This window comes from Vitis vinifera, chromosome 4, assembly GCF_030704535.1.
Source record: "Vitis vinifera cultivar Pinot Noir 40024 chromosome 4, ASM3070453v1".
Classification (NCBI taxonomy): Eukaryota; Viridiplantae; Streptophyta; class Magnoliopsida; order Vitales; family Vitaceae; genus Vitis; species Vitis vinifera.
Genome location: NC_081808.1, coordinates 24,953,421 through 24,976,145, shown reverse-complemented (window position 1 = coordinate 24,976,145; position 22,725 = coordinate 24,953,421). Strand labels below are relative to the sequence as shown.

Sequence of the window (22,725 nt, the reverse complement as noted above, 5' to 3'; positions counted from 1 at the left end):
TTTTTTTTTTCTTTTTTTTCTTTTTTTTCTCTTGGTCCTTTTCCGCTTTATATTTTTGTTGGAGTTGAATGGGTGCCCAAGTCAAGTCAGGTTGACCCAACCCGATCCAACAAATTAAAGATAGGGGGGAGCGATTTCTAAGAGTTGGAACTGTCAAAAACTACCCCACTAAATATATAAATTAAAAAAAAAAATAGATCTCACTCTCTCACTTTCAAACTCTCTGGCTCACTTTTATTTTCTTTGAAAATAAAGATAAAGAGAACTTAAAAGGAAAATTTCCCTAAAGAGTAGGTAGAAATTAAGTTTTTATGCTGTAGAACGAAGTGGTTTTCGATTTGATTGTGGTTCCATACACTACCTATAATGAAGAATTAAACGATGAAACGATTTTTTATTGGATCCTAGATTTTTCAAAAGGTAATAAAAAAAATTTCAACAATATTACTTCCCAAGATTCAAATGAGATGGTAAGAAACATCTCAAACCTTTCGTTTCACTCTCATTTTTTCGTGAATTAAATATAGCCTTAATTATATCTCATTTGGAATCAATATGAGAGAATATGATTAAAATGTTTTTAGTTTGTAACATTTTTATTAGTAGAATTTTCTAGTGATGGTGCTTTTAAGAGAATCACTCATACTTGGATGTTGTTGGAATTGGGTTTGGATGTCCAAGTGACGCAACCCGACTAACCCAACAATTGAGAAATAGGAGAACAAGCTTTTTTTTTCTTCTCCCTCATTCTCTTTGAAAGAATCTGAAGGAACAAACTTGCGAAAAAATTCTCTTTCTTAAAATTCTTTTCTATTTTTCTCCGTAAAAACAAAATTCAAGACACTTGTGATATAGAAATAGTGACTTTCATTTATTCGTAAAACAATCAATTGAGATTTCGGGCATATGAGAAGGTAACCCGAATCCTTATTTTCTAGTCTACGTTAACATATACATAAAACAAAAAAGTAATTTTATAAAAATTGTCTATTAAGCGATTGTCACCTACTATTTATAAAAAGGTAATTCAAGTATTAGGAAATGTTTGTAACCACTTAAAATCACTCTAAATGGGCACTTAGTATCATTTACTTTTTCTCATTTCTAATGTAGCAAAATTTGTTGAATGGTTCCATAAATTAGACTGCTTTTAGTGGGCAATAGTGCGTGTTAGCCAATAAGCAAACAAAAACAATACGTGTTAGCCAATAAGGAAACAAAATTAGTAAAACTATTTCTAAATACATTCTTTATTTAGAAGACTGATGGCTCTCACTAACCATTCTTCAATTGATAAATTCTAAGTGAATAAAAAAAGAATACTAAGGAAAATAGAAATACATCCAAGATGATGTTTCTAGAATGAATATGACTTCAGTTGATGGCCTTCTAGAAAATATTTTGTGAAACAATATTCAAAATGAAAAGTTCATCTTCCTTATCAAATCTCAAATTATCATGGATTTTTGTTAGCTTTTCTTTTTTTTTTTTTTTTTTACCAAAAAAACTTGAATTTTTCTTCAAAAGAGGAAAAGAGGGTTCAGTGGGTTTCTATTTTCTTCAAGAAGTTAACTGGGCTGGGCCATAAATCATAAACGGGCTCAGATTTTGGGCAATTTAAATGGCTGAATACATATTTGCCTGCAAAAAATCCACAACTCTGGGTTGGGCTTCTGGTCCATCTTGCATCACACATATGTTTCAGCCAATAGTTTTCAAAAATAAAATAAAAATGTAACTAAGGCCTTGTTTGCCAATAGTTTTCAAAAATAATTTTTTGTTCTCAAAAAAAAAAAAAAACATGTTTAGCAGTTAGAAAATAGAAAATAATTTTATATTCTTAAAAACAAAAAATAGGGTATTTTTAGAAAATATTTTTTTAGCTATTTTAAGTTGTTTTCTAATAATTGTTTTAAAAAATAATTATATAAATATAGAGAATGAATAAAAATGAAACGAATAAAATTTATTTTTAGAAATATAGAAAATAGGTTAAAAATATTTCACATTCTCAAACAAACTTTTATTTTATAAAATATTATAAAACTATTTTCAAAAACACCTCCCAAACAAAGTCAAGTTTGTTTGATAACTATTTTTAAAAATAATTCTGAAAAATAGTTTTTGATAATGATTAAAATTTGTTTTTTAATTTTTGTAAAATAAAATTTTATTTGAAAACCTAAAATATTTTTAACTTGTTTTTAATATTTTTAAATATGTTTTAAAAATAATAATTTTTATATCTAGTATTTTATTTTTAATCATTTTATATATTTATATAATTATTTCTTAAAAAAATCATCAAAAAAACAAATGAAAATAACTAAAAATATGTTTTCTAAAAGTAACTTATTTTCTATTCTTAAGAAAAAAAAAAACAAAACAGTTTTTTTATTACCAAACGTGTTTTTTATGTTTTTTGTTTTGAAGAACAGAAATTGTTCTTGAAAACAGTTCACAAGCAAACCCTAATATTTTTAAAATTTTTGTTTTATGGGTCTAAACAAAGAATACAAGAGTGGAGAAAATTACAATTCTCTTATATAAAACAATGTTTATTAGGGAATTAAATAAATCATAAACATTTTTTTCATTAAAAAAAATGACATGATAAGAAAGGCAAAGCTCAGCATGTTTTTAATTAATAGAAGAGAAAAGCAAAATTTATCAAAAGGGTGTAGGGGAGTACTTTAAAAAAGATGGAAATAAATTATTTGAAACTCCATTGACAACCATGAAATAGACAGCCACACAATGACAAATGAGGCAGGTCATTGTTGAGTAGACATGCATTAATTTCCAACTGATAGTTTACAAATGAAAATTGAACACAAATTGTCCATCCTTATTGATGATAATACCTATAATTAAAAATATGATATGATCTGGTAACACTATTTTATATTCCAACTTTCTTTTTTCTTTTTTTAAAATTTTTATGCTAAAGTGTTGATCATCCTTGAAAGAAGAAAAAAGAAAGTCTCACATACACTTGAGTTGTTCAAATTTATTATTGAATGATCAATTACCTTTGAAAGTGAGTGATTTCTTAACTTGTCATATCTTCCATTGGAGGCTCATCTGCTTATTTACAAAGTGTATGAACTTTTTAGTTGAAAAGATAATTAAAAGTAAAATGGAAGTGAAGCAGGTTAAGAGTTTTTTTGTACTTTCTCCCTTGTTTTGAGTTTTGACAAGGAAATGAATGTGTCTCAGAATCTACTGACCATGCATCTGGAAAGCAGTTTGCTATTGTCCCATTGACTTCCTAATAAAGTGTTGGGAACAATTGTCTGCTGCTGAGGAGTGCTGAGGACCATGCACTCTAGCATGCACCATCTTCATTTCTCACATGATTTTAGTCAGTTGATTAATGCCCATGATTAAATTCAAATGATCTCAGCTACAATAGTAGATTTGGTACAGGCATGGTTATGGAGAGAGAGAGAGAGAGAGAGAGAGAGCTTTTAGAGAAGAATAATGGATGAAGGGGAAATGGAGATGAAGATCACTGAAATGGAATAGTTGGGGTGAGATTTTGTCTATCCATTTTACCTCTTTTCTTTGTGGTATATTTTCACAGAGAACTGTAAGAATGGTGCATTGGATGTGAGCATCCATTGGATTCTTGAATATGGTATATGGGACCCTCAAAAAACATTGTTTATAGTTGTTTTTTCCGTTTCTTAAGCCTTTGTGGATTTGGGTTCGTTGAATTCTTCATCTCTGCTCTTCTTTCAGGTTCATTGCTATTTTTTCTAATGTATTTTATTGGGTTTCTGCCATATAGAACACATCCATCTGCCTCATTTTTAATGTTGGAGATATTATTTTAGTGTCAACTTGCCTTTAAACTATTCTCATTTTTCCTGTAGGCATGGTCAAACCCCAATCTTATCCCCTTCTCCAAGCCATTTTAAAGGCTTTTTGTCCATCTGGGTTCCTCTCAAATCTCCATATGAATGCTGATAGCTCTCTTTTGCCCACAGTTGGATTTCTCATCCTGTATCTGGTTGCCTTAAGAGCTGCCTCTAGCTGTTTTGCTTAGTGGGTTAGTTTCTTTCTGTTCCCCTTCTAATTTATCATTATTTCTGTTTTGAAATTTTATTGGTTGGCTATGGATTGCTTCATCTGTGGTACTCTTTTGCAGATGAAGTGCTACTACTTTGTTTGAGATAATTTTACAAATTCAATATGGTGAATTGTTTCTGTTGCTATTCCTAGATGTCTGAGGTGGGAGTTGCCATATTGATATCTGAATGAGAAAGCTAATGCCAATTGTCATCATTATTAGAAAATTTTATTTTGTTGACATATCTTTTTTACCCATGTTTACACATGGAAGGTGTATAAATCAGTTGGAATTTCTCCCTTTAAACAGTTCCATTCAGCTTTCATCCTGTTTTCATCTCTTCTTATTTTTGCTTTGACTATGCTGTAGAGGAGTCTTAAATCAGGTTAAAAAATTTGCTTTGCAGCCTTCTTGGTAATTTATACATAGGAAGGAAATAGTATTAACAGGCACTATTTTGCTTGGAGAAAAAGGAAGTCAAACTGCAGAATGCAATAATAGATTTGTTGGCGTATAAATCTTACCTGATCCTGATTAGAAGACCTACCACTCCTGCAATTTACCTAACAATATGTATAGAAAGGAGAAAGGGTAGTATTTAGAGTTACAGATCATCAACAGCTCTTTCTAAGTCAAGGATTAAATACCCTTCTTCAAGTTTCTCAAATTTCATCCAAGCTTTGTCTCAGTTGATACCAGAAGGGCTTCCCAAGTGAATTCAGATTGAGAGATCAGTAGTTCAAACAATTCAGGTTGAGAGGTCAGTAGTTCAAACCAACTAGGGTAGATATGAGTTTTGTGTGTTAATTTCTTCTGCAATGGCTATGTTAAAAATTATGTTGGGCAGTAGATTGAAAGTCCTAGAATGGAATTGATGAACACATCAAACCAAAGCCTGGTAACATTTTTAGAAACATGATAGAGAATCACACTTAGATGGAACTTACTCCAGATAGCCTGATCTAGCTAGGTAACCCTTATCCCTGGACTTTTGAGATGGCTCTCACTCTACTCTAGTTTGCCTCTGCCATGAGTCTGTTATAAACCATGGATGCCCTTTTGCTGATTTTTTGCCCTTCATGACAATGAATGGACAGCTAAACCTATTTCTTGCTTTCAACAGGAACCATTTGATTTTCTGGACAAAAATTCTTAGGTAATGGCTCAGTTTCTTTATAAATGGTTTCCAATACTAAGAAGGGCTCATTCAGAACCTCTTTATGAGCTCATTACAATGCTTGTCACCCCCAACAAATCAATCTCTCCTATATTTGCCATATTACTGCGGTTTTTATGCGTCCATTTTTCTTTGCCTGTATCCTGGAAACGATTTTTTGATGGTTGCATAGCCAACACCAACCTTCTTTTTCAGGTGGTTATCCTTACACAGAGAGAGGTGGAGAGGTAGTCTTGGGTAGTTATTACAGTTAATGGTGGTGGACGTGCAGCTCGCTGAACATAGCCCAAAATACTATTGTTAGTGCTGGGGCCTTTTATTTCTGTTGTAAGATCACCATTGAAACAGGACAAAATTATGTCTTTAATCAGACCTGCAGATTCATCTGCTCCTTCATATGGGGAGTCAAGAATTTACCAGGCCAAAGGAAGCAGCAACCCTTCTGGTTTATCCACTCAGATGTACAGTTCAAATAAACAGAAGTTTAAGCATGTTACAGAATCTAACCACTTGGACAGTTACAACCAGCAGAGCTTCCCCGAGTCCTCCACTGCAGAGTTGCATGCGTTGCAAGCCAACGTCTATCACCCATCTAACTCTGGTGTTCCTGGGGGGGCGTTCTGCCCCCAAGTTTCCTGTTCTTCTGCTACCGCACACAACTCATATTTGGAGAAAATCTTGGATCCAATAGACTCTGGTGAAGATAATATTAGGTTAAAGCTTAGAGAACTGGAGAGTGCACTGTTGAATGATAATGATGAGGATGATTATTATTATAATGGTGGAATTAGCGGTCCAGAACATAACATGAATATTGATAGTGAATGGGCTGACTCGATCAAGGATATATTATTGCTGCCAAATTCACCAAAGGACTCTTCATCTGACTCCAACCTCAGTTACATATGCAGCAACAAAGAAACATCAGCGTGCACATCTAGGCCCACAACCCCAAAGCAGATGCTTTTCAATTGTGCTGCTGCCCTTTCAGAAGGCAATATGGAACAAGCGTCCACCATCATTGCCACTCTCCGGAGGATGGTCTCTATCCAAGGAGATCCTCCCCAAAGAATTGCGGCTTACATGGTTGAAGGACTTGCAGCTCGCATGGCTGCATCAGGCCAAGGACTATACAGAGCTCTGAAATGCAAAGAGCCACCCACTTCCGACCGGCTCTCTGCCATGCAAATCCTCTTTGAGGTGTGCCCTTGTTTCAAGTTTGGTTTCATGGCAGCAAATGGTGCAATCACAGAAGCCTTCAAAGGTGAAAAAGGAGTTCATATAATAGATTTTGACATAAATCAAGGGAGCCAATACATAACCCTGATACAGGCACTTGCTGCTCAACCTGCTAAGCCTTGCGTGAGGATTACTGGGGTGGATGATCCTGAATCGGTTCAACGAAAAGTTGGTGGTCTGAAGATCATCGGCCAGAGACTGGAGCAGCTAGCAGAGGCATGTGGTGTGCCATTTGAGTTCCGAGCAATAGCTGCCAAAACTGCAGATATAACCCCATCAATGCTCAACTGCCTGCCAGGTGAGGCTCTTCTTGTGAACTGTGCCTTCCAACTTCACCACATGCCAGATGAGAGTGTTTCAACTGTAAATCAACGGGACCAACTCCTTCGAATGATAAAGAGCTTGACTCCTAAACTGGTGACTGTTGTAGAGCAGGATGTGAACACAAACACTGCCCCATTTTTCCCCAGGTTTATTGAAGCTTATAACTATTACTCGGCTGTGTTTGAATCACTTGATGCAACATTGCCCAGAGAGAACCCAGACAGGATTAATGTTGAAAAGCACTGCCTTGCTAGAGATATAGTAAACATTGTAGCATGTGAAGGCGAGGAGAGGATAGAGAGGTATGAGGTTGCGGGGAAATGGAGGGCAAGGATGACAATGGCCGGATTCAGACCATGTCCATTGAGCTCATCTGTGAATAACTCAATCCAAGAGCTTCTAAAACAGTACTGCAACCGGTATAAGGTGAAGCAGGAGGGTGGTGCACTTCATTTTGGGTGGGAAGACAAAATCTTAATAGTTGCTTCTGCATGGAGGTGATTAATTTGGCTGATGAGGATATCATCTCCATGCTGGCAAATGAAGTTTGGATATTTTCTTGTAATCGACTTGAGAGTGTGTGAAGGAACTCAAAGACATGTAACCATTTGTGGTGCAACAATTCGCAAGTAGGGTTGTTGCGTACAATAATAAAAGCTTTGCTGTTCCTGGTGTGGTTTGTTCTATATATATAAGTTGACAACAGATCAAAGCGAGCAAACCAAATGGATGAGAGGAAAAAGAACGGGGTTGTCTTCAGAATGGTAAGTTGAGGATTGTGCAATGCAGGATTTGCTACAAGCAATATATCCATTCATGTGAGAGAGTGCCTCAAGGCCATTCATCACTGAGCTTTTAATTTGCATACACCATTCACAAATGTACCAGATGGGTTCATAAAGGAAAAAACCAGATTTGATTATGGTTTGCTATTTCAGATAAGCCCACAAAACCAAAGTTTACCCAGCATTTTAATCACACGGCTTAAGGCACACGAAATCAAATAAAGTTGTTTTGGAACTGTTTGGCACTTGGAAAAGTGAAGCCTAGAAACTGTATTAAAAAAAATAAGCATCCAGAGGCCTTCTACAGAATGGACAAAGGTTTCCTCCCTGTTAGCATGTCAGCTTCATCTAGCTCATGATATATTTGTTCTTCGAAATATATATTGGTCATGTGGCAATCTCAAGAATGAGCAGCATCATTTAAATTACACTTCATTTCCTGATTTGAATTTCCACCATGAACAACAGTAACTTACATAACTAAGTCTTTCAATCTCTCTCAACAACAAAATATACATCTATGAGCACTTAAAATAGGTAAAGAGAGGAAGTGTTGTGACCTTCGGACCCAGGGGAAGGTATATGACTAACTCCAACCTGTCAACCCTAACTTGTCAGCAACATTGTACATTACTAGTTCATCCCAAACATGGCCAAAGAGATGCTTCCCTCCTATGATAAATGTAAGAGCCCATGAGGAGAGAAGAATTGTGAAAACCGTGAACCCGGCTGCAGATCCTACAACATCTATAAAACACAGAAAGACAATCAAAACCATCAAACAGAAATGCATATGGGGGACAGTTTCAGAGGACAAAAAGGATGAAACCCTGACAGAAATACATTCTAATTTTCATGACATGATGTATAATTTTCTTTTTCTTAATAATAATTTGTCATAACATAGTTCCAGAGTCCAGACAAAAGACCCTGTTTCAAATGTATTTACATCATAAACTTGCATTTTTCAAAGCTGTGAAAAATAAAACAAAATTTGCTCCATCAAGAGATTAGTAAGTGAATGATAAACTATAACAAAGAATATGCAAATTACCAAACCCAAACAAACCAAAGTTAACATTAAGACAAGCTGAGAGACTCAAAAACATGTACCCTGTCTCAAATATTGTATATTTCTTGTTCCTACAATCACATCCACCTAATACAGGATCTAGCCACTGATCAATTTAAGAAAGAAGCAGCTTGGTTTCTAATAGATCTCCATTGGGGAACAAAGTGAGTTGACAAATCCATTTTATGCATTTTTGCAGAACAGATTTATGTTAAATTTGAAATCCAGTCTTCCTAACAAGACAATGTTCCCCTTTGATGTTGCATATTGTGCTTGAAGGTTGCACACTGAGGCTTTTTAATGACAAATTAATTGAATTAAATCTTTTTCTCTCATGTTCCATTTAGATCTTGAGAGTAGTCAAGAAAGTGGAATAAAGGAAGAATTTCAAATTCTTTGTCCTATTTGCCACAAAAAGTATGAAGAAAAACAAAATATAAGATAAATTATTAAAAGCTATTTTCAAATTCTTTATTATATAAAAGAAGAATAAAAGGCTAGTCAAATAAACTATTGTACTTAAACTTATTTTTCTTTTCCTTTACCTTGTCTTTTCTTTTCTTTTCTTTTTTATTCTTTTTTTTCCTCCTTATTTTCTTTCCCCTATCCCTCCATTCAAATTTTCCATGATCCAAACCGAGCCTTACTTTATGGTGGATCACATCAAAGGAAATGAAATCAGAATCATGTTTTAAAATTCAATACATAGCTGAATTTAAGAAGTTATTCTATTCAAACTAAACTCAAAATAAAATTTACTGGCCTCAAACTCAATGATTTTTTGGGCCAAAGAGATGAAGAAAAAGAGGGCCCTGGAAATTGGATTCTTTGTTGCAGAAAGTTTTTGAATCATCTTCTGAGTTAGCTTGCTCCATTAAGGGAATTAATTACCCAGCTAATCAGTCAGCTGACTTATTGGCTAAGCAATGTGCTTTTGGGATAAAGGCTCTTGTTACTGCTATTATTACTACTGAAATCATAGATTCATAGTATGATAACAGAAACATGGAAATTTGATCATATGAAAGAAGATTATTAACCAGCGCTAGCTATCATTTCCTCCACCCATCCTCTCTCCCTCTTCCTTTTCTATTCTCAACACATAGATGATTACAATTCCCAAAAATATCCAATTTCATGGCACATTTTGTTTAATTTTCTCAAAACAGTTTTCTGTTCTTAAGAATGGGGGCAAAAAATAAACACCTAGAAACTTTGTTTAGTTACCTTTTTTTATAAAATGGTTCTTAGAGAAAACCCTAAAACAGGATTTTTCAGTGTCTTTGAGGAGATGTTTGGCTTGTGTGCTTGCAAAATTTTCAAAGATCCAGGATGTGATGTTCTTTCCACTACAAGCCTAAATCAACCAACAAGATAGTAGATCAGTTGGCAAAGCTGAAGTTTTACTATTGGAGGTCTTTGTATGGTAGTGATTATAGAATGTAGTGGGATTTGAGAACTCTTACTGTTCTTCTTATTTATACTTTTTCTTCTCTTCAAACCCTGCATCCTGGTCTCTTTTTGATAAAGAAATGCTTTAAAAAAAATAAAAATAAAAAGATGTCTTCAAGTAACACCAGATTTTTTTTTTTAATTGCCAAGGAACCTTCCATGGCTGAGCTGCTCAGACTATGCATGAGGACCCAAACCTTGGGGTACTGACCCCGCCTGCCACAGCCAGCACCAGGCAATCCAGGGCATTCAATCAATGGTAGAAAGCAAACCTAAGACCATCCACCTCTACCATAAATCACGATGTTTGCCCTAACAAACTAGGCACCCTAACAAGCAATAACACCAGATTGATCTTCATGTTAGTTCTTTTCTGAAAACAAAGAGTGATTTTTGAATAATACTTGCATATTCTCTAGGCATATTTACAGTTTATTTATAAATTTTTATAATGGGGAAAGGAAATGGGAAATTGAATCATTTACTCAAGCTAAAGAAGAATTCAATGCTCCAAGTGAGGAGGATTCTCAAATAACGTCTTCATTATAAACTCAATGCAGCAAAAGATTAGCAAACTTTGTATGTTCTTCTCTACAAAGAGAGATTTGGGAGGCCATCAATCAGACTTATTCCAAGGTTAGTCATAGAGACAAGTGGCAGTCACCTTTAAAAGTTTATCAGAGGCGCAAAGGAGTGGGCTCCAAGGCCCAAGCTTTGATTTGGCACTCTCTAGATGATAATGGGCTTAGTTGGGATCTTATATAAGTCAATATAGGTTCAGCCTAGAAAGTACTTTCAGAAATTAAGTTATGGGCTTAGTCAATGGTTAAAGTTACCATTTTCAATCATTATTGTTGCCATTTTCCAACAGTCTATAAACTTTATGTCGGGATCTCAATTGCCTAATCTTCCAGCCTGTCGTATGAATCCAATTGAGTATGAGGAGATGAAAAGACAAATGGAGGAGAAGCTGTCCAAGGGATTAAGTAGCGAAAGTCTATGTCCTTGTGTTGTCCCAGCCTTACTAACCCCTAAAAAAGATGGCAGCTGGCGCATGTGTGTAGACAGCCGTGCAATCAACAAGATAACTATCAAATATCGGTTTTCCATTCCTCAGCTTGATGATATGTTGGATATGATGGCTGGTTCTTGCATCTTTACAAAGATAGATCTGAAAAGTGGGTATCATCAAATACGGTTAAGGCCCAGGGATGAGTGGAAGACTGCTTTTAAAACAAAGGATGGTCTCTATGAGTGGCTGGTTATGCCTTTTGGCCTCTCCAATGCTCCTAGCACATTCATGCGCTTCATGAATCAAGTGCTTCAACCATTTATTGGCAAGTTTTTAGTTGTTTACTTTGATGATATTTTAATCTACGGCAAGACTAAGGAAGATCATGTTTCCCATTTGCAACAAGTTATGAGAATCCTTCGACAAGAGAAGCTCTACATAAATTTGAAAAAATGTTCCTTCATGACCTCAGCTATTATGTTCCTGGGTTTAGTTGTTTCAGCCAAAGGGTTAGAAGTAGACCTTGGTAAGGTGAAAGTCATCCTAGAATGGCCAGTTCCTAGCACATTGCAGGAGCTACAAAGTTTTCATGGGTTGTCCACATTTTATTGAGGCTTCATCAGAAGTTTCAGCACTGTTATGCCTCCTATCACTGCTCGTATGAAGAAAAACCAGTTTGTTTGGACAAAGGCAGCAACAAAGGCTTTTGAAGAAATAAAGAAGGGGCTAACTGAAGCACCTGTTCTACAACTTACTGATTTTTCAAAAGTATTTGAAGTAGCTTGTGATGCATCGAATGTGGGAATTGGAGGTGTGCTCAGTCAAGAAGGGCATCCTATTGCATTTTTCAGCGAAAAATTGAATGAAGCAAAGCAAAAGTATTCAATCTATGATAAAGAATTCTATGTTGTGGTTCAAACTTTGCGCTATTGGCATCATTATCTCCTTCCAAAGGAGTTTGCTTTATATTCTGATCATGAAGCTCTCATTCATGTTAACTCTCAAAAGAAGCTTAACCATCATCATGGGAAGTGGGTCTCTGTCTTACAAGAATACACCTTTGTTAATCGGCATAAATCTGGTGTTGAGAATAAGGCAATTGATGCTCTTAGTCGAGTGGTGTATATTCTTTCTTCTATGGCTATATAGGTTGTGGGATTTGATTTGTTGAAGCGGGATTATAATTCTTGCAAGGATTTCAACATTATATATGATACCTAAGCAACAGGGATTGCAGGAGCATATCCAGATTTTTCGCTGCATGATGGATATCTCTTCAAAGGGACCCGCCTTTGCTTACCTAACACATCACTTTGAGAGCAAGTGATATGAGAATTGCATTTTGGAGGAGCAGCTAGTCATTTTGGAAGAGATAAGACGATTGCAATGACAGAAGATCGTTTTTATTGGCCAAGTTTAAAAAGAGATGTGGCTAAGAATGTTTCTAAATGTCGCACATGCCAACCATCAAAGGTAAGGAAGAAAAATACCGAACTATACATGCCACTTCCAGTGCCACATGAGCCATGGCAAAACCTAAGCATGGATTTTGTCCTTGGTTTGCCAAAAACTTTCAAGAGACATGACTCCATATTTGTCGTGGTAGATTGTTTCTCTAAAATGGTGCACTTTATCCCATGTTCAAAGACTTTGGATGTTGTCCATATTGCTAAACTGTTCTTCAAAGAGATTGTCCGACTGCATAGTTTGCCAAAGACTATTGTTTCTGATTGAGATGCAAAGTTTATGAGTTATTTTTGGAGAAGCTTATGAAAGATGCTGAACACAAAGCTGAAAATTTCTTCAACTTTTCACCCTAAAACTGACGACCAAACAGAAGTTGTTAACCAAAGTTTAGGCAATCTACTTCACTCCCTAGTTGGAGAACATGTTATTAATTGGGATCAAATTCTTCCTATGGTTGAGTTTGCATACAACAGTTCAGTAAATAGTTCTACAAGTCACAGCCCCTTTGAGATCGTAACTGGCTTGCTTCCTAGGAAGCCTATTGATTTAGTTCCTTTACTAATGGAAGGACAACCAAGTATTGAAGCCGATGCTTTTAGTAAGCATATACATGATTTACATGAGGATGTTCAAAGGAAGATTGCTCTTAGCAATGAGAATTACAAGGCACAAGCTGATTTGAAAAGGAAGTTTGTTGATTTTAAGGAAGGAGATATGATTATGGTAAGGATAAGGCTTGAACGATATCCTAAAGGTACATACAAGAAACTTCACTCAAAGAATGTTAGTCCATACAGAGTGCTCAAGAAAATTAGCACAAATGCTCATGTTATTGATTTGCCAGAAAATATGGGTATTAGTAACATCTTCAACATTGAGGACCTCACCCTATGTTCTAATCCTGAAGATGTTATAACTAATGGTGGCCCCAACGCTCGCTTACCACCAGCTCCGCGTTTAAAGGAGGAAATTGAAGATGTTATTGATCACCAAATTGTTTCAACTAGAGGAGGGGGCTATCAAAAGTATCTTGTCAAATGGAGAGGAAAGCCACTTTCAGATTGCACATGGATCACGGATGGGGAATTCCAACACTTAATCAAGACCTTTATGAGAGATTTCATGCCTTTAACTCGTCAAGGTCGATTTTTCCTAAGCCAAGGAGAGTTGATAGAGACAAGTGGCAGCCACCTTTAAACGTTTATCAAAGGCGCAAAGGAGTGGACTCCAAGGCCCAAGCTTTAATTTGGCACTCTCTAGATGATAATGGGCTTAGTTGGGATCTTATATAAATCAATATGGGTTCAGCCTAGAAAGTACTTTCAGAAATTAAGTTATGGGCTTAGTCAATGGTTAAAGTTACCATTTTCAGTCATTATTGTTGTCATTTTCCAACGGTCTTTAATGTGGTTAGTAATCAATCCAAGTTTGTCATTTTCAAGTTGCATTTATTGAGTCTAGTTCCAAGGAGATATAAGTCCCTAGAAAAGTCTTATATAGTAGTTGATTAATCTTTTGGAATCAATCAATCAATCAATGAATTTTCAGCAGCCAGTTTTTCCTTTGTGAGATGCAAAGACTACTTGGGTGTAAAGCCTAAGGTTTCTAGGAGTGATTCGTAAGGTCCTTTCAATTATACTCTCCTTGCATTTTACTTTCTGTATTGCATCAGTTAGAGATGTTGCTCAAGATTTATGAACTCAAGACTAGAATTCATAATACCAAATAAGGTAATCTTTCAGTGCTTGAGTGCTACAATGTTATATCAGGGTTGTGGCTTGAATTAGATTGTTATCAAAATTTAAAAATGAAGTATGGTAAGGATGTGATGATGTATGGGGAGTTTATTCAAAGGAGAAACTAGATAGTGGATTGGTATGCACCCCCCATATATCCTTAAAAGGATAGTTGGCAAACATATTGACCAAGGAATTTGCAACTCAACTATTCCAAATCTATCACTAACAAGCTAGGAATGAAGCACATTTATTCACCAGCTTAAGGGGCAGTGTTGGAGAATCAGTGCAATAATTACCTGGTTATACAACCAAAGTAGGGTGGGATTTAATTGGAATTTGTTTCCCTTTTTGTACAGTTAGCTGATTTGGTGGAGTAATTCTAGACTTAAAATAGAGTCATTTTCTTTTCTTTTCAACTATGACTGCTCTAGGTAATTGCTTCCATTCGATTTAAATGCGCTTGGAATACTCTAGAATTCCTCTTGCATTGGGACTAGATTGAGCGTTTATGGTTGTTTGAGTAATAATGGAAGAGGCATCGGATTTTTCTGTCATATTGTGTTGATTGAAGATAGGACAAGATTACTATAATACAAAGGACCACACACACACATAGACATATATATCTATCTATATATATGAAAAAAAAAAAGGAGAAAAGGACATCGAAAAATGGGTGGAAAAAAGGACATAGAAAAATGGGTTTTGAACTAAACCTAGCAATGAAGACCAAAAGGATACACAAACAATTCCAGCAATTAAGACTGGAAAAAATTGGAACAAACGCTGAGAATTGGAACCAGTAGATGGAAGATAAAAAAGGCTACTGAACACAGGGCTCTCATACCATGAAAACAGAGAATAATTTTTTAATAATACTTGTATATTCACTAAATATATTTGCAGTCTATTTATAATGTTTCACAATAGGAAAAGAGAAGGAAATTACTCTATTCTAGGCCTAGAATTACTCCACTAAATCAACCTTCAATTACAAGAAATAAATCAATAAGTAAATTCGAGTCAACTGTGTAGAAAAAGAATCAAATCCAATCAAATCCCAACCTATTCAAGTTGTATAATCCGGAAAGTACTACACCAATTCTCCAACATTTTTCTTCTATTTTTTCTTTTTCTGTCTGTTTCTTTTCTTTTCTTAGTAGTTCTTGAGAATAATTGAATACAACCTAAAAATGCAAAAACTTTAAAGTAAATGACAGTACCTATGACACTATTACTTAATAATAGATGGTACATCGACTAATTAATGTCATATTTTGTATAAAAATAGGAGCAATGGTCTTGGCGCTTTGCTAACGAAAAAAAGGCCCTTTGGAATCAGGTGATCAGAAGGAAGTACGGGGAGGAAATTGGAGGATGGAGATCTTGTGAGATAAGGGAGGCTTACGGAGTTGGTTTGTGGAAAGCTATAAATAAGGTGGGACAGCTTGTAACCCCTTTTTTTGGCTTTGAGGTGGGGGATGGTAAGAATGTGAGGTTTTGGAAAGATAAGTGGTGTGGTACCAGCCCTTTAAGTGAGGCTTTCCCTTCACTTTTTGCATTAGTAACGTCAAAAGAGGCTTGGGTAAATGAAGTTTGGACAGCCAAGGGGGATAGGAGGGGAAGTTGGACTCCTACTTTCAATAGGCCGTTTAATGATTGGGAGATGGAAGAAGTGGGAAGGTTACTTTGTTATCTGGAAGGGAAGATGGTGAGGGTGGATGAAGAGGACAGAGTGAGTTAGGTGAAATCAAAGGACGGAGTTTTTTCGGTAAAGTCCTTGTATAAGGCAATGCAGCCGACTTCTTCAGCTTTGTTCCCTTCAAAGATTATTTGGAGGTCATGTGCTCAGCCCAAGATTAGCTTCTTTGTGTGGGAAGCTTCGTAGGGTAGAGTTTTGACTCTGGACCGGTTGCAAAAGAGGGGTTGGGTTTTGGCAAATAGGTGTTTTCTTTGTCAAAAGTGTGGGGAGTCGATTGACCACCTTCTCCTTCATTGCGAAAGAACAAGGGAGGTGTGGACTTTGTTCCTCTCTTTCTTTGGAGTTTCTTGGGTTTTTCCGCGTTTGGTGAAAGAAACTCTCATAGGTTGAAGAGGCTCCTTTGTGGGCAAGAAGAGAAAGGTGGCGTGGCTTTTGGGGCCGTTATGCTTGTTTTGGATTATTTGGAAGACTAGGAATTCAATTGCTTTTGAGGACGGTGTGTTGTCCATCCAAAAACTGAAAATTTCTTTTGTGTATTTACTTTAGTCGAAAACCAAATTGTGGATAAAAGATGGGTCTTTGACCTTAATAGATTTTAAGGAATGGGTGTGTATGCGTTAAGGAATAGGGTTTTTTTGTGCTCTCTTAGTGGTTTGGGTTCTTTTGTAAGGGGGTGAGTTGTTCTTCTCTGTATCTATTTGAGTCGCTTCTTTAGCGCCTCTTTTGCAATATACATATTTTCTTACTGATAAAAACAAATATATATTTATAGGCATATTTAATGAATAATGATGACCTTGAAATCCTCATGGGACATCCCAGACACAAGAATGAAGGGTGAATTGAACCAAAAGAATGAATTTGCAAGAAGTTCTCGAGTGTTGACCCTGTTTGACTAGTAAAATGTTTTGAAGCAGTTGAAGGGGCTAGACATGTCCAATCCAATTGAAACAAATTTTGTTGGATTTCTCACTTTTTGAACTTAAATTTAAACAAATTTCAAAAATTTTGGAGGTCGTTTGCCTAAGGAAAAAATTGGAGAAACACGAGTTGTATTCCAACTTAAGAGGTGCCACCCTGTTCTTTTAAGGAGCATGTGATTGCAGCTCATAAGTAACCCTTTATTTTTTTTTTGATAGACAACAAGAACATGCAATAAAAAACCCCAAAAAAAAAGGGGGTGTGCCCTACATATACAGGTTGTATGCACAGAAACAACCAACACACACCTCAAACAAAGAAAGTACACACAAACAAACAAAGCAAAGTTAACCACAAAAAAGATTTTCTAGGAAAATCAACATAGAGGGGAAATCCAACTCCAAAGAATCCTTAGTCCACTCAAAAAGAGTCCGAAAGAAGAGATCCTTTAAACCCTAGTCAGAGAGTTCTTCATCTTTGAAGATTCTTCGATTACGCTCTTTCCAAACACACCAAAATAAGCAAATGGGAGCCAAGTGTCAAACTACTCTATTCTTCTTTTGAAACCCCTTAACTTTCCATTGAAGGAGGAGATTTCTCACTAAATCTTGAAAAACCCAAGCCACTCCAAAGAGGGCTAATAAAAAGATTCAAAGTTCTCTTGTCTTGGTACAATGAATCAAAATGTGATCAATTGCTTCTTCACTCTCTTTACAAAAATTACATCTATTGACCATTTGTCATCCCCTCTTCATTAAGATGTCTACAGTTAAGATCTTCCCCCAAACAGCTTCCCAAGCAAAAAAGCAAGTTCTAAGAGGAACACGGGATCCCCAAACCTCCTTCCTAGGAAAAACAAAATTATTCTCCCCACTTAGAGAGAAATTAAAATGGCCGTGAAGGTAACTCTCAAGGGGACTCAAAATCTTCTTAAAACAAAAAGAAATGATTTGACCTAAATGCATAAGCAAATTCATGGCTTTAAATATACTCAGCATCTTTAAGACATATTTTGTTGCTGATAAAAAAATACATCTATCACTCAAAATCTCCAATATCTAAGATTATCAACAAACAGCTCAACATTGATTCCACCACCACCACCCCCCAACCCCCCACACCCACCCCCCCCCCCCCCCCCCCCCCCCCCCCCCCAGCAAGATTCATAAAATGTTTTTTAAAGTAAATGACATAATATTTCTCAGAATACCCAAATGAGCATAATTACCCAAGTAGCTACAATCCAAATTCAGTTCAGCAATTTTCATTTTTCTTTTTGGATAAGGGAGTTCAGTGATTCCTTTGGGAGGGAGAAATCCAAGTGCCATTTCATTGATGGGTATAGGAAAGGAGGTTGCTCAGACGCCCCCTAGCAGATTTACATATATATATGAAGTACAAAATTCTAGACTTATGGGAGTGAGAAACTAAATATTTTAGAAATTTTGATCAGTTCCATTGAAAATTCATGACAATAAAATCCAAAACACACCAAATAACAAAAAATATCACAATTAAATATCATACAAATCCAACAAGCAAGGTATCCAACTTCTCGAGATCCTACTCTTAGGGAGATCAAACACTAGCAACTGGACAGTGAGAATTATCCAACACCAAGAACATAAAAAATGAAATTTCAACTCAGTCAGAAATCAAATGGGGCAATGACCCAGATATTCCTGCGAACCCATATGCAACAATGAGGATTCAAGAGAACCCACTTGTCAAAACTCAAAACCCACAAAGTCTTATATAAGATATATGAAAAAACAAAAAAAAAACAAAAAGGAAACGTGAAAGTTTATAAAGAAAACTCGCATGTAAGGGTAGAGATTCAAGAGAAGACAATTGTCAAAATCCAGAAATTCTTGAAATGGGTCTTGAGAATATGAAAAAGAAAAGGCAAAAGGCAGAGAAGGAGAGAGAATTACAGGGGCGAAGGCGAGGAAAGGAACGAGAGCGAAGAAGAACAGGCCAGAAGTAGAAGCAGTTGAGGGCCCAAAGCCAAGGAAGAAGGCAGAATCCGAATCTAAAGAATCTGCGAGCGTAAGCCACAGACTCTTCCTCAGAGAGGCCTAGTGGACCATCAATTGTGGGCCATCCAGGATTCGACATTGCAGTTGCTGAGGATGAATTAGGGTTGTTGCCAGTCTCCATTGCCACCACCAACCCCAAGACCTCCCCACCTCTCGGCTTTGTCTTCACATCCAAAGCCTTTTAAACGACACCGTTTCTTCTTCTTGTTCAAAACGTATATAATACTGGTCACGTTATCAGCCCTGTTATAAGTTGACCTGCCATAACGACATTTTCCGCATAATCATAAAAACGGGTAGTTGTAAAACCATAAAGGAATGCATAAGAACTTTTCCGATATCCAAGTTGTCTCTTGAAAACACATCTTTTATAATCTTGATCTTAGTAGTATGATAAAATAAATTAAATCTATATTAAAAGTGTTTCAAAGAGACGTTTTTTTATGATCAAAAAACATCTTTCACAATTTTCATAAAAACATTTTCCATATAAAATGTAATTAGTATTCATAAAAAATGTATTTATGTTATTAAAGTTATTAAAGTTAATCATTTGAAATTTTTTGTATTCATAAAATGATTTATTGTTTTAAATCATTCAAATTTACTAAAAAAACTTAATTTAAAATTATTTGTTCTATGAAGATAAAAATTTGTATAAACAATTTAAAATATCATAGAAAAGAAAAATGGAGTACATTATAACTCGAGCACAAATATTTTGGAATGCTTTTTATTTGAATTTGATATGAAATTATTTTGATATAAATATAAAAATATTTGGTAAAAAAGTTTTAAATGTTTTAATATGTTTTTGGAACTCGAAAGTTTTATGAAAAAAATATATATATTATATCTCATATTTGTAATTATAATTAAAATTTGTTTGACTAATAAATCATATTAATATTCCTTATTAGACTTTAAGCTCATTCTCCTTCATTGACAATTTTTCAGATATCCTTAGTTTAGGTGATGAATGACGGTTAGGATGAGAATTTGGTGTTATTAGGAATTTGTTTAAACTTTCTTTTTAGACTTTGTTTAAATGTTAGAATTTGATTACTGTTAGCTATCGTTCAAGTTTGAAGTTGCTTGGACAATAACACTTTAGTTGATGTGTTAGTTTTAAAATTGAAATTTGAATATTATAGAATTTGTTCTACTACTCAAAACAAGAATTTGGTAATTAGTAACTTCCAATTACAAGATGAATGTTTGGATTAATTTACACTTTGAGTTTTCAGACTTAAGGTGTGACATTAAATGCTCGGGCCCATGACTTATTATCCATTATATACAGTCTCCCCATGAACTGTTATCTATAATCTAACAAAATGAAAACTATTAACCTCTTGAGACTGTTTCTACCATCCTTATGTTTCAAATCCTCTTATATTATGGTCAATTGATATATCTTAGCTCACTAGAGCTAATGTCAAGTTCCACTTAAGGAACTATTATAGTCATAGTTTACTTGAACAAATATCGTTAGGATCATCCAAGAAAACACATTATCTTAACCCTATAAGTTATCATGGTGTCTTTATAAAAAATACCCATTTCTACTAGCTTCCACTAACAGTGACCTAATCTATAGGGAATGTATGATCACTTTAAAATCTCACCCGTAGGTCAAAGTCACTCCTAATTTTAGCATAAACTCAGTTTTCTATTAAGGTTGAGAGACAATATAACATAGTAGTTTGGTGAAGTCATGACTACTTGATAACCTTACGTCATGACTCACCATAGGTCATGTCAATGTATAACCATATAAACTAATGCACTCACCATGAGAAAAACATCACAATGACTAAGACCGGTTATCTCTCCAATTATGAAGTAATGCATTACAACTTTTAGTGGATTACCTAAATCTATGAACCAATTATGAACAAGTCATCTACTTGCAAAGAACCATGACTTAGATCTTTTGTGCAACTCCTAATACACTCAATTTATTTACAATATAAGAGATGTTAAATGAGAATACCCATAAAGTACAATGCATGGAATAAAAATGGATAAAAGTGAACTAGAATATCATGTCATGCTTTTAAGGGTTCTATCCTAATAATAAGGACTTAACAATATGGATTATGTCATGATGGAGACTTAGCTTGGGTTGAGTGGATCTCTTAACCACATGAGCAAGTGGAGCAGCCTAATCTTGATTGTGCATAGTGGGGTCTATTGAACTTGGACACATGGCAGCAATTGGAATATGAGAAGATAATTTCAACAGGCTAGAAGACCTTTGAAAATGTAAACTTGGATGGTTAGTTTGTTCCTAGATATTTAGGGGTGGTTGTTGCCATTAGCCTATATGAAAAAGGGGGATTATTTGTTTTTTTATAAATGTACGGCTAATGGGGAAATTATTTTTTAAAATGTTGTAGATTGGAAAATAACTCCAATTCTACGGCACTTTTGAACACGTAGGATTGAGAGTGGAAAAAAAATGGTATTTTATATTTTAAGAGAAATGCAAACCCATTTCCCTAACCCATTTTTTTCTTTGCCTCAAAACTCATTTTCCCGCAGGCTCACATGAAGTGGAGCTCCTTGCATCAACACCGATAGGAATGAGGTAAAGTGTAGATCCGAGACACCATTGCCCTCGAGTGTTTTTTGTAAGTTTTGTGATTATGTTTGGTGGTGTGGTTGTGTTGGTTATTGAGAAAGTGTAGGAAAGTTGAAAAAATATATATAAAGTTTTCATTTCTTTTTTTTTTTTTTTACAATGAAATTGAGTAAACCAAAAATTATGGAGAAAGTTTTCGTTTTTATTTTTTTTGTGGTTTCACTTGTTGTGATTCTATTTGGTTGTTAAGAAAGTGTGGGACAGTTGAAAATTTTGTGGTTCTGCTTATGGGTGAGCTTGTTGTGATTCTATTTGCTATCTATTAATATTTTAACTGTTACATTGGCATCGTATTTGTTCCATCTCAAGTTATGACCTAGTTATTGATTAACTAAGACAACCATTGGTTGATAATGCATGGAAATGTGATGTTATTATGATGTCGGTTCGTGTGACAATTTAGGAAATAAAAGAACACATTTTTGGTTTTGTGTTTTATGTTTTTTGGTTTTTTTTTTAAAAATAAAATCTCAAGTCTGATGTATTGAATGAAGCATGGAATTCTATTTTTTTGAAACAATTTGATTTGGTAATGATTGGATCTTATAGGATAAATTCATGAAAATAAGATAAAATAATGTTCTGAACAATAATTTTATGTTGTTTTAGTTTTTTAAAATAAAAAGAAGAATAAGTTAAGAAATGTGTTGGTAATTAGGCCACTATGATGATAAGATAGTCCTTTAGATAATATCTTATTCAATTGTTGGCTTTAATTATTTTCCTAAAGTTCTTTCTGCCTCTGGGTGAAGGTTTCTTTTATTATCATTTTTTAGTTTTATTTAGTTATTTAATTTAAAATTTTCATTATCATAAGAGGGAATAGATATTTTGTTTTTTGGTGTTTTCTTTTGGTAAGAATGGCACTATGAATCATGGCAATTAGTTGTGGAAGTTTTTTTTCCCAAATGACTACTGTATTAGAGGCCATACATGAGATGGATCGCTTAGATGCTCCATTTAGTGTTGATGCTACTACACAACTCTAGCCTCGATCAGGAGATGTATGATCTACAAGACGAAGGCCTCGTACGAGATAGATTAGGCATACACCAATTGTTGCCCGAGTGCAAC

General features: G+C 35.1%; 2 protein-coding genes across 2 annotated transcripts; one reads left to right on the top strand and one right to left on the bottom strand.

Annotated features, from left to right (window-relative positions):
• Positions 1 to 3,834: 3,834 nt before the first annotated feature.
• Positions 3,835 to 7,503, top strand: LOC100854518 (scarecrow-like protein 1). Its single transcript, XM_010651065.3, has 2 exons — positions 3,835 to 4,054; positions 5,448 to 7,503. The coding sequence occupies exon 2, from the start codon at positions 5,610 to 5,612 to the stop codon at positions 7,314 to 7,316; it is 1,707 nt and encodes a 568-aa protein (XP_010649367.1). The 5' UTR covers positions 3,835 to 4,054; positions 5,448 to 5,609; the 3' UTR covers positions 7,317 to 7,503.
• Positions 7,504 to 8,007: 504 nt separating this feature from the next.
• On the bottom strand, positions 8,008 to 19,338 carry LOC104879178 (probable gamma-secretase subunit PEN-2). Its single transcript, XM_010651069.3, has 2 exons — positions 18,900 to 19,338; positions 8,008 to 8,347 (listed from the first exon to the last, which is right to left on the bottom strand). Exons 1-2 carry the CDS (start codon positions 19,123 to 19,125, stop codon positions 8,187 to 8,189), a joined length of 387 nt encoding a protein of 128 aa, XP_010649371.1. The 5' UTR covers positions 19,126 to 19,338; the 3' UTR covers positions 8,008 to 8,186.
• Positions 19,339 to 22,725: the final 3,387 nt, after the last annotated feature.

Bases quoted from the DNA above. Each gene is read 5' to 3' on its own strand.
- LOC100854518 (XM_010651065.3), top strand. From the start codon at position 5,610: ATGTCTTTAATCAGACCTGCAGATTCATCTGCTCCTTCATATGGGGAG.
- LOC104879178 (XM_010651069.3), bottom strand. From the start codon at position 19,125: ATGGAGACTGGCAACAACCCTAATTCATCCTCAGCAACTGCAATGTCG. The intron at 8,348-18,899 runs GTAATTCTCTCT...TGTGTTTTATAG, and splicing joins CTTTCCTCGCCTTCGCCCCT to ATGTTGTAGGATCTGCAGCC.